This window comes from Brachionichthys hirsutus, chromosome 10 (assembly GCF_040956055.1).
Source record: "Brachionichthys hirsutus isolate HB-005 chromosome 10, CSIRO-AGI_Bhir_v1, whole genome shotgun sequence".
Classification (NCBI taxonomy): domain Eukaryota; kingdom Metazoa; phylum Chordata; class Actinopteri; order Lophiiformes; family Brachionichthyidae; genus Brachionichthys; species Brachionichthys hirsutus.
The window spans coordinates 5029683-5040878 of NC_090906.1; the positions used below are offsets into that span (position 1 = coordinate 5029683).

Sequence of the window (11196 nt, forward strand, 5' to 3'; positions counted from 1 at the left end):
ATTTACTAAGCATAACATACAGAAAGTCCTTTGCGGGGCAATGTTTATAAAGGGCATATTTAAAACGCAGTCAGTGTTTGTGAGATTCCAAATCCATTGTAAAACCTGAAGTTTTAACTTGATGGTATTTCAGTGAGAAGACACGACAACCTTTTCAAATAAAACAAGCACTCTTCAGTCAGCACTTACCATCGGAAGATCGACATACAGTTTGTGATGTTCCAGCACGATATTTATATCCTGTAATATAATAATTTATACTTTATGGCCGTTTCAATTCACCAAATTATTTTTTTTCCCAGTAAACCATATCCCCAATGTTCGCCTCCTCCTCGTTCGTCGACGCTGATTGGGCCTCCAGGCTTGCCGTACAAAAACAAATATGGCGTCTTCCGCTGATGTACATGTCCGAATTTGTGGACAAGAAATCATAAAATACGACCTAGAAATCAAGGCTCTAATTCAGGTAAGATCTGAAACATGGTTTATCTTTGTCTATTGATTTATTTTTAGTTGACGCCGGTATCGGTTTGAGTACAGAGAGGTGTCCGTTAATTAAGGCAGAGCAAGCTGCTCGATGTGAAGCTAACGCGAGCTAAGATTTTTTTTTTTTTTTTTTTTTTAGTACAGTTAAATGAAGTTGTGTGAAATAGTTTTCGGGAAATTTATCTCTTGATTAAACTTCAGTGTAGTAAATTTGTTGGTGTTGTGTTCATTATGTTGATATCACTATTAGCTAAAAATTGGTGGAGAAGCTCGATTGTGTGTGTTATGTACCAAACTCATTTTCTACACAAATTTATTTTTTAAAGTAACACAAAATACAATGACAAATCCCTTTTAGAACTGTTTGGTTGTGTGAATGTCTTAATATTGTTTAAACAACATGTGTACAAATAAAAACAATAGACAATTTCCTGTGGGATAAAGAAAGTATCTATCCGTCCATCACCTCTAAACACAAATACAATATCAGTGACTGTTTATGTATATATATATATATATATTGTGTTTGTGTGTGTGTGTGTGCGCACTTTACCTGCAGGACATCAGGGATTGTCATGGACCTCAGTCGACTCTCTTGGAGCTCAACTCCCAGGTCAAACAGAAGTTCAGTAAACTCAGGCTGAGGATACAGGTCAGGCGTCACAATCCATGCATGTGGATTTGCACCTGAAACGGTTCTTGTTTTCAATTGCGACCCGTTTTAATAGGTGGTTGTTGTTGTTGTTTGTTTGTTTGTTGTCAGGATTTGGAGCAAATGGCCAGAGAACAGGACGGAGAAACTGATAGACTTGCCATTCAGGCAGAAGGAGAGAGTCAGCGAAAGCAAATGCTGAGGTGTGTGTGTGTGTTAACACACACAGATCTGAGCAAATAGCCTGTTTGAAAACATTTGCGTTAATACTCCCTTGAACCATTGATCATATCAACATTATCAATCCCATTGAAATGCCAGAATTCAGTCCAATATTTTCAGTGAGTGAATCAGACTCTATCAAAATCAGCACTTTGGTTATGGTTTGAGGTTCTTTACCTTTACCTACAGACAGTTTTTCATCCTGTACGAGAGCATGTGCAGCACATCCATATGTGAAGCTCGCAAGATGCAAGCAGCAAATTAAAACTGATGCGGTTAAACGGAATGTACTCGCATGAGATACAGACGCAAGAGAGCTTTTTTTTTCTTTTTTCTGTGGGTTCCAGCAACCAGACGGTATGGAGAAAAGCTAACCTAGCTTGTAAACTAGCCATAGACAATGCGGAGAAGGATGAGCTGCTGTGTGGAGGAGAAACCCAGAGCACCAGACAGAGGTTAGTACAATTCTGCTGAGGCTCTACTTCATGCCAAAAACGAAGAGTCAGTCAGCCTAAAGGTGGATGAAAATCGACATTGAATATTACCTGCATTAAAGCGTCTCTAGCCATTAGAACTTCCTGTAATAAAGGGATGTTATGGGATCACCCCTTAACATCAGTCGGCGCAAACAATGATGGGAAAACTCAAGATAGTTTCAGACCAAGATTGTAACTCGGCAGACGGGTGATTCTGACCGTTCTACCTTTCGTATTAACAACGGCATCTTTATGTAGTGTCTTCATTGTCATTCACACGATTCCAGTCTCTGTTTCACAGTCAAAACAGACTAAATGATATAAGTAGACTTAGTGATGAATATGGTTTAATCAACTGTTGATGGCAGGTAAAATGTCAGAGTAAATAAAGGTAAAATGCAATGTAATATAAAACCCATCAGTAAATAATTCATTGAAAAGACAAACCATTAATTGTTAGGTGCTGCTTTGCTCTGCTGGGGAAAACAAACTCCCACTTGTGTACAAAATATGATAGAAAGCTCATGTTATATATAATATATATATTTACTACTGATAACCGGAGGGTGTCTGGTCTGCTTTATTTGTCTCAGGAAAGTGACTAAAGAAAGCCTGGTGGAAAGCAGCAGCGACATCACAGAGAGTCTGATGTCCATCAGCAGGATGATGTCTGAGCAGGTGAAGCAGACGGAGGACACCATCGGCATGCTGGGTAAACAGGATTGTCTTTGTCCTGGTTGCAGTTTGTGTAGAAAAGGTTTGCGACCCCACACGGTTTCTTCTTCACCCTTTAACCCCCCCCCCCCTGCTCCTCCTACTCCTCCTCACTGCAGCCACCTCCTCCAGGACGGTGCAGGAAACCAGCGAGGAGTTTAAAAACATGACGTGGACCATCCACCTGGGGAGGAAGCTGATCCTCAAGTACAACCGGCGGGAGCTGACGGACAAGCTGCTCGTCTTCCTGGCGGTGGCCCTCTTCCTCGCCACCGTCCTCTATATCCTCAAGAAACGCCTCTTCCCTTTCATTTAGCCGGCTCCGGTGCCCTTTGACCAGGCGCTCGTCCGATCTCTGGGAAGAATGTTGCCGCAGGGAGTAGAAGCAGAACTGTGACCAGACTTATTGCACATGTTTGACGAAAACATTCTTGTTTAGCACCTTTCTTTTAGCTTTACACTGTATATTAAATGTGGGTTTATAAAATGGTATGAAGGCTTTTGTAAAATCACCTTCTCCTGACAAAAATGGAAAGAACTCCTTGTGAAGGTTTTATGCAACAGCGCCGGTGACTTTAAAGCTTCGGCCTGCTTCAAACAAACCAAAGTGCTGTTCAAACAGGTGCGGTTAAAAAGCCTGCAGCGGGAGCCTCCTGTTGAACACGTGAGCGACTTTGCAGTTTTGCTGCAACGAATCATTTGTCGGGAGGGGAGGAGCAGCTTTACAAACCTTGTGAGAAGGCTTGTAAAGACCCTCTGACTTTCCCACTGTCTTGATGAGCATAATGAGGCCCCCCAGATCCCGGCCGGCTGCAGGTGAAAGTAAGTGTGTTCCAGTCAGAATGTGTGTTTGTGTTTTTTTTGTGGCCTTTTCCAAAGATGCCGTCGTCGCCGAGTCCACCCTCTATTGCACTTCCAATCAGGGCTACTGAGCTGGAAACCTTTGCTTCCTAACCAAATAAAGTCTGACTGTGAATGTTGGTACAGGAAGTCTGTTTTTAGTTAGTTTAGTTATTATATTGGTGGATATTTGAGTAGCTGGCAAAGCAATCAGTATCAATTCACCATCAGAGCACTAAGAATTTGTGTAAAGAATGATTTTATGGGACAGAAGTGATTTAATTCACACTCTTCTCTCTGTCCAGGGACATCCTGCTTTATTTACTTTATTTGTTTCAATAAAAACGTACAAAACATAGCTTGGAATCTGGAGTTTGTATGAAATATGGCTGCTTAAGTTAACTAAAAACTGTACCCAACGAGTGCCGTCTGCTTCCGGCAGACGGCACCCTGACGGCCTATTGGATAATCAACAACAACAACAGTCTCAGTGGCTTGTATGGGGAGCTCCAGCGATAGACTCGACGCACATTAGAGACCTCCTTCCTTCGACCCCCACCAGTTCGGGATGAAACAATTCCCCTTAACCTCCTCCTATCACTGGTAGAGGGAAAAGAAAGACAAAGAGGATCACGAAGTCATGATGTTTACTGATCCAGATCAATCAATGTATCAAATCAATTCTACACTGAAAAAATGCACCAAAAGGTGTAAAAAAAAAAAAGACTTCAACATACATACTGGATATGTCTTAACCAACTGAGATACTTCCTAAAAACCTGCAGACAAACATAAACTTCATTCAGAAACGGTGTCGACAGAGATTAAAGCTCGATGCGTAGTCGTATACAAAAAACTACTCAGGAGGAAATCCATGTTGCAAAATGCACAGATTCGCCTGACATCAGACACAAAAGTAAAAAATAATCAGGTTTATAGAAAAAGGCCGTCTTAGAGTGCTCCACTCGCCATTGTCCGACATCTCCAGCAGTAGCTTTGTCCAGAACGGTCCAGACATTAAACGTCTCGTGGTGAAACATTCTGGACATTCGCTGCATCTTTGTCCCCGTTTTTGTCTGACAGGGCTCCTCTCAAAGGGCAAAGACAGCCGGACATTACGTGCCGACTCGCAGCGATCGTCCACGGCGTGTGCCTGCAGCAAGAGAGAAACATCCACATCCTCTAACTGTACTTCAAGGGCTTTTGGGGCCAGAGGCAGACGGGGCCTCCTGTGTTTCTGCCTGCTCGGCCAGCGCAGAGTTACTCAAAGTGTTCTCCTCCTTGCTGTCGCCGGACAAGAAATCATGGATGGCAGTTTCTATGTGTGGCCGGAAGGTGTGGTTCATCTTGGGGTCCACGACCTGCGTGATGATCCTGTCCACCCCGGACTCAAGCATACCCGATCTAAAACACAAAACATAACTATAACGAAAAGGCTGCTATAGCATAAGTGCTAATATTCTGATAGACATTTCATACATGGTGAAACGGAGCTGAAGCCTGACTTGATGAGGTTTAGTAGCTTAGGTTTGAGAACTCCACTGCGTCTGCTTTTTTTAATTAATTTACAAACCGAAGTTGAGGTAGGACTCACTGGACAACGCTCTGCCTCAGGCTGTTCCTCATTTGGTTCTTGTTGATGGACGGGTTCCAGTCTTGCGTGCTCAGCTGCGACGTGACGAAGTTGTCAACTTTCTGTCGCAGGTTCTGAAAAGCGGGCTGGCAACGAACAGAGTGACGTAGACACAGTTACATAACCGCCAAAAGCGTTACGTACATGGAAAACGTACAGTAGCTGCACCTGAACGTAGACATAAGTGACATTTATTCAAAATTTAATGGGACATCAAACACAAATTATGTCAATCGGAGGCTTGATCGGGACGGATCAATAGTAGCAGTCACTTCTGAAGGCAGTGTAGCTACTAGCTTGCGGTGTTTACCTTCGTGTCCACGTCGGCCAGACAGTCTCTACGGAACTCGTCAAAAAGGCCGCGGCTCTTCAGATGTTCCACAATCATAGCGATCAGCTGCGGGTCTCCCGGGGGGAGGCTGGGGGCCCCGGCGTTAATATTACTACCATCTGCCATGCCAAGGGTTCAAATGTTAGTTAAATGACTCAGACTTAGCTATTAATAGCAACATTAAATGCTAGCTACTTCGTCTTCTTCCTCGTTTACGTCTTCTTCTGGTGTTAAATGGCGGCTGGCCACCTTTGGGAAGGGGAAATACCGCCACCTAGTGATCCGGGGTGTGGACCAGACTCCTTCGCTCAACTCCCTTACCAGACTGAAGTTTGTTTTTTTTGTTTTTTTGTTTTTATTTCTTTTATTGACACAGTACAAACTCACTGTACAGACGTTACACAACACATACACATCTTCAGAGAACAAAATAGAAGGAACGCTAACAGTGAGGAATATAAAATCACTAATAAAAATTGTATGCGCAAAAGGAAAGAAAGAATGAGAAGGAAAATAAATAAATAAAAACAATTAACACTAAGTTCTGATATAAATCTTACAAGACTGTAGCGTCTAAATAAATAATGCAGGGGAAAAAGAAAAAAACAACTGTTTCCGTTCATATTCTCTGGCTGCGATAAGTGCGCTTGCTTTACGATAAGACAGAGGGCGGAGTTATAGCTCGGTGTCGTGTGTCTCTGCATTATGGCAGCTAGCAATAGCATCGTGAAGAAAGCGCTGTTGTACAAACCAAGCGCGTCTTCAACAGTTGCCGCGCATGCGCAGTGGGAATTTGACACCGGAAGTAGTTGCTGGTCAACTCTAGTGTGCTGCGGGTTGAGAATCGTTTTTAAGTAAAATTTATTTAATAATCTGTCCAACAGTAACTATATATAAATACAGAAGTCTCGTGTTTTATGTGAATGGGCCTAAAGAGGGAGGGGGTTCGTTAACCTTCGCACCGAACTCATCGGATCTGAATTTGCCAGAACTGTCGCTGTAAAAGGTAACATCGGTTGTTGCTAGCTGGTTTGGCTAATATGAGCTATTGTTATCCATCAAGCGCCGACGTGCAAATACTTACTAAATATTCATCAGTAAATTAAACTGATGCAACATGAGACACAATATTCATGTGGAAACGATTGATTTTTTAATGGCTGAATTAGTTAACCTAGATTGAGTCAAGGTGCTAATTTATATTTTCATTTTCTGGCAACAAATAGAATATATCACAAAAATCACATCACCATAGAGATAGAAAGGTTCCTAATGCTAAAAGTTCGAAATATTGATTAGTTGTGTGATATTGAAAATATCTCGCTCTCTGTTGGAGATGAGTGCTGGAAAAGATGGAAACAAAGAGTTTGTGGAGCAGCTGCAGATGCAGGAACTGTATGGCCAGAGACGTGAAGGTGGCTCTGACGGCAACACCTACACCGACCCCGAGGACGGGACTGTGTACGACTGGGACTTTGAAAAGAAGGCCTGGTTCCCAAAAGTAAGACTATTTCTTGATCTTTCTGCTTTTTATTTCCCTACATTACGACTTAATATCTTTGGTTCTTTATTTCCAGCGGACCGTCACATGTATCCAGATACAAGTTGAGCTGCTTCAGGCGATCTAACATTAATAACATTATAATAACTTGAATAAATAGGTTTGACAAACACAATAACATTATAATAATTAGGTTAGACACAAAACAAATTAATTCATAAGGATAATAAAATCAGAAAACTACAATGTTAAAATCCCAAACAATTTTCTCATCGAGTAATTATAATATACTGAAAGAAAAAATAATTTTGCTACTGGTAATTATTTTCAGACTGAAGGAGCACTGGCATAGCAACAATAATGTCTTAAAATCGACGATTCTTTCATTCCAAAACTTTAACCTGCCAGCAAAAAAAAAAAAAAATCAATGGTGACTTAAATGCAAACTTATTTCTTTTTTGCAGAGACACTAGCTAGCTATATCCTCCTGGGACCCAGCCCACCAGTTAGCATGTCCTCTGTAGTGGACAAGTGTCCACTGCAGAGGACATGCCAACTGTCTGGGTCTCAGGAGGATATTTGAACAAGAACGTCAATGAGGTATGTAAAAACGGGTCACAGCATTGTCCGTGTTAATGTTAAGTAGGTTGTTTTCGTTTCTTTAGATAACAGAAGACTTCATTGCAGCCTACCAGGCCAACTATGGTTTCAAACAGGACGGAGAGCCAGAGGCAAACAATGCTGCAGTGAGCAGCACCGACCCAGACAGCAAACCTCCAGAAATGAAGGTACCGGGAGATGCAACCCAGAAGCTGACCCCAGAACAGCATGAGACCCCGGCTAAAGACGCTAAACAGAAAGGGGAGAAGAGGAAACCAGATCCAGGTAAGCTGAAGTTCAATGTCAGAGAGGAGAGAGAGCGTAGTGTTCCTGCAGTCAGGAACGTGCAAGTGACTAATGGTGATTCTTTTTTTTCACCATCTATAATAGAGATCATCGTCTCTGTTCACACAGACCGATATATAAAAGGTCCAAACTTCAGGTTTGTACACCACATTTGTAAATAGATGCTTTCTCTTTTGTTTCCACAGGATGGTTTGATATTGACGAGAATAAAAACACGAATGTCTACGTGTCAGGTTGGTGCCAACGACAGTTGCTTCTTATGAAGTAATAAATATTGGATTCTTCAGCCTATTTCTTACTCACTTCTTATTGTTGCCACCTTCTGCCAGGCTTACCTCCCGATATCAGCACAGAGGAGTTTGTGGAGATGATGTCCAGATGTGGCATTGTGATGCGGGACCCCGTCTCTGAAGAGTACAAGGTCAAACTCTACAAGGACAAAGACGGAAATCTGAAGGGAGATGGCCTCTGCTGCTATCTCAAAGTAAATCTGAGTCTTCTGTTTACCGAAGGTTTTATTTATAGTTTCCACATTCCTTGCAAAATTTGCATCCTGCACTTTTCATAAGGTTGAAAGAAAAAAATAAGTGTTTTTGACGGGAAAATAAAGCTGTAAATTTAAACGCAGCACAAAAATCTTACTAGAGGGCAGGCAAACGCCAAAACTAGATGACGGATGCATCGTACTGAATATACCATCGTTACAAAGTAATAAAGTGCTCCAGTCAAGCGATATATTTTTGTCATTCTCTGCAGAAGGAGTCGGTGCCATTGGCTATGCGTCTGATTGATGAGTCAGAGGTCAGAGGTTACAGAATCCACGTGGAAGCAGCACGATTTGAGCTGAAGGGCCAGTACGATGCCAGCAAGAAGAAGAAGAAAAACAAAGATTACAGGAAGCGGATGCAGCAGCAACAGAAGTAAATCCTAGCTGCTCTTCTTTCCATGGAATCTTCCACAAATCCCGCTGCGTCTCTAGGGATAAATCATAATCCCTGCTGGAATGAAGAAAAGGCAAATAGTAAAACCTTTGTTTTTAAACACACCACGTGTGTTTCTATTGATTCTCTGTTTACCTGTAGACAGCTGGATTGGAGGCCTGAAAAGCAAGGAGAAGTGAGGAAGAGGAATGAGAAAGTTGTCATCATTAGGAACATGTTTCATCCCAGTGACTTTGAGGTGCGGGGACACACACACACACACACACACACCGACTCACACACTGCTTATTGAGAGTGTTCATCTCTGATCCATCATGGCATCCATAGGAAGACCCACTGGTGCTGAATGAGTATCGCGACGATCTGAGGACAGAGTGTGAGAAGTTTGGGGATGTCAAGAAGGTCATCCTCTTTGACGTGAGTTCAGGCTCATTTGCGCTTGGCTTTATTTTTGTGTTAGCAGAGATGTGTAAAGCGCTGGTGTGTGTGTGTGTGTGTGTGTGCGTGCGCAGAGACACCCGGATGGTGTGGCATCGGTGTCCTTTAAGGAGCCCGAGCAGGCTGATGCGTGCATTCTGTCGTTCAATGGCCGCTGGTTTGGAGGAAGGCAGCTGTCTGCTCAGCTGTGGGATGGAACGACCGACTATCAGGTAAACCAAATACATCGAAACACTTAAAAGGCAAGCGTGTGAGTGCGACTCCGCCACGAGTCCCTTCAGCCGTAGAGTTTGCATCCTTCACGTGGATCCTCTTTGCACCAGGTGGAAGAGACGACACGCGAGCGGGAGGAGCGGGTCAAAGGTTGGTCTGCTTTCCTGGATGGAGGCAAAGAGGGCGAGCAGAACTCCGCCAAGCCAGTAGAGGGCGCTAAAACGACCGACTCCACCGTGCCCTGCAGCGCTGCAGAGCCTGAGCAGCACGCAGAAAAAACACAAGCGCAGGAACAGGAAGTGGACTCCACAGACAGCAGCCTTGAGGGAAGCGAGGACGAGGAAGCCTAGAAATGAATGCACATCATTTGGTCCCCATGGCAACCAAATTAAGAGTCTTCAAGATGAACTACAACAACATTTTGAGCGTGAGGGCGAGGCTTGAATTGTTTTGTAATGTAGAAAAATAAAATGATTAGTTTATGTAACCTTTTATTATTTTGGATTACATTGCGATTGATCCTGTCTGTAACACATTGGTAATCTACAGCCTCCCACTATTTTCAGTTGGTGTACAGTCACGTGTTCATGATATTGAATTACTAAAGTTGAGACTGGAAGTGTGTTGTATTTTATTTGATTCAAATAGAACGAGTGTTTATTTTCTACCTCCCAGACCAGGTCCAGGATCGTTGTGGCCTTCAGCACGCTGTGACGTCACATCCTGGTTCTTATTTATCAAATATTTAAAATGAGCGTCAGGTCACATCATAAAACACTCACGAAATATAAATTGTCAAAAGATGAGAAAGAAAAACCATTAAGACACCTCGTATACGTTTGTTCTAAATGCTAAAACAGTTCATACAAAGATTTAGTTTCAATTCATAATGCGAAATGCTCCAATTAATATAATTTCACAATCCCCAACGCTGGAAGGACGGCAGATGTCAGTAAAACCTTTAATATGTCGCACATTGAAGAGACAAGTTATTTTGTGCATAGATAAATTGCACATCGGGTATGTTAATGTCATTTAATAATGTATGGCATAAATAAATTAGGTTACACACGAAAACTGAAAACTTCAGCAAAGGGCTGATGAAACACTGACTGGATGTCAGACGCTACCATTCACACACTTCAAATTTTGTAACAGTCATGCGGAGGTTAATTTTCACCACAATCAAGTCAGTCTAGCAGGCCACTCCGAATAAAACAAATACATCCGGCAAGGAATCGCTCCCCTCTAGAGGGATGTGGTAGAATAAAGTTCACTCAGGTCACCAGCCTCTATCACTTATTAAAACTAAATGAAATTAGTGTTTGAAAAGGTCAATGAATATTATTCCAAACATCCCAGGGGCAAAATCAGGATCTAAATGCAATGACTGTGTCCAACACTCATCCCGAGAAGCTGATCTGAGGAGGAACACAAAAGAAAAAAGAAAAGCCACAAATCCATACGACAACCCCAAACAAGGTCGCCCTAAGCCTAAAACACGAGTACAAAGGCATCAAAGGAAGCGGAGGTCATACAAAATAAAGTTCAAGGCACATCAAGAGTTTATAGCACAAAATAAAACATTTGAAATGACAACGCTCAAGTCTGTAGCTGTATAATACATTTCTATTAACTAACCTTGAGGCACTATGAACAGTAAAGGCACATTTGCTGTTGACAGTCAAAAATGAACCAACTAACAGACAACAAACATGAAAGAGCACAAACGCTGAACAACGGCTTAACGTTTTGTGGAGCGTCATCTCATCGCCGCCGCCCTTCAAATGGCTAGTTGTACTTTAATAGATTATTTCTGAGAGAAAGATCATGACATTCTTTC

At 42.3% G+C, this 11196-nt stretch overlaps 3 protein-coding genes across 3 annotated transcripts; 2 read left to right on the forward strand and 1 right to left on the reverse strand.

Moving 5' to 3' along the window:
* Window positions 1–382: 382 nt before the first annotated feature.
* On the forward strand, window positions 383–2866 carry bnip1b (BCL2 interacting protein 1b). Its single transcript, XM_068744819.1, has 6 exons — window positions 383–466; window positions 1046–1138; window positions 1250–1341; window positions 1708–1815; window positions 2430–2548; window positions 2670–2866. The coding sequence occupies exons 1-6, from the start codon at window positions 383–385 to the stop codon at window positions 2864–2866; spliced, it is 693 nt and encodes a 230-aa protein (XP_068600920.1).
* A 52-nt stretch (window positions 2867–2918) lies between these two features.
* Window positions 2919–5559, reverse strand: bod1 (biorientation of chromosomes in cell division 1). Its single transcript, XM_068744722.1, has 3 exons — window positions 5334–5559; window positions 4985–5109; window positions 2919–4794 (listed from the first exon to the last, which is right to left on the reverse strand). Exons 1-3 carry the CDS (start codon window positions 5478–5480, stop codon window positions 4584–4586), a joined length of 483 nt encoding a protein of 160 aa, XP_068600823.1. The 5' UTR covers window positions 5481–5559; the 3' UTR covers window positions 2919–4583.
* Window positions 5560–6294: 735 nt separating this feature from the next.
* Window positions 6295–9706, forward strand: LOC137900876 (17S U2 SnRNP complex component HTATSF1-like). Its single transcript, XM_068745022.1, has 10 exons — window positions 6295–6360; window positions 6691–6855; window positions 7521–7740; window positions 7947–7994; window positions 8091–8245; window positions 8518–8681; window positions 8844–8940; window positions 9030–9119; window positions 9215–9352; window positions 9464–9706. Exons 2-10 carry the CDS (start codon window positions 6691–6693, stop codon window positions 9701–9703), a joined length of 1317 nt encoding a protein of 438 aa, XP_068601123.1. The 5' UTR covers window positions 6295–6360; the 3' UTR covers window positions 9704–9706.
* The last annotated feature ends 1490 nt before the right edge of the window (window positions 9707–11196 follow it).

Excerpts from the sequence above, each read along its gene's own strand:
- bnip1b (XM_068744819.1), top strand. The coding sequence starts at position 383 with ATGGCGTCTTCCGCTGATGTACATGTCCGAATTTGTGGACAAGAAATC. Across the intron at positions 467-1,045 it reads AAATCAAGGCTCTAATTCAG|GACATCAGGGATTGTCATGG; the intron begins GTAAGATCTGAA and ends CTTTACCTGCAG. Across the intron at positions 1,342-1,707 it reads CAGCGAAAGCAAATGCTGAG|CAACCAGACGGTATGGAGAA; the intron begins GTGTGTGTGTGT and ends TGTGGGTTCCAG.
- bod1 (XM_068744722.1), bottom strand. The coding sequence starts at position 5,480 with ATGGCAGATGGTAGTAATATTAACGCCGGGGCCCCCAGCCTCCCCCCG. Across the intron at positions 5,110-5,333 it reads TGGCCGACGTGGACACGAAG|CCCGCTTTTCAGAACCTGCG; the intron begins GTAAACACCGCA and ends GTTCGTTGCCAG. Across the intron at positions 4,795-4,984 it reads CTGAGGCAGAGCGTTGTCCA|ATCGGGTATGCTTGAGTCCG; the intron begins GTGAGTCCTACC and ends TTTGTGTTTTAG.
- LOC137900876 (XM_068745022.1), top strand. The coding sequence starts at position 6,691 with ATGAGTGCTGGAAAAGATGGAAACAAAGAGTTTGTGGAGCAGCTGCAG. Across the intron at positions 8,246-8,517 it reads GCCTCTGCTGCTATCTCAAA|AAGGAGTCGGTGCCATTGGC; the intron begins GTAAATCTGAGT and ends CATTCTCTGCAG. Across the intron at positions 8,941-9,029 it reads TTCATCCCAGTGACTTTGAG|GAAGACCCACTGGTGCTGAA; the intron begins GTGCGGGGACAC and ends TGGCATCCATAG.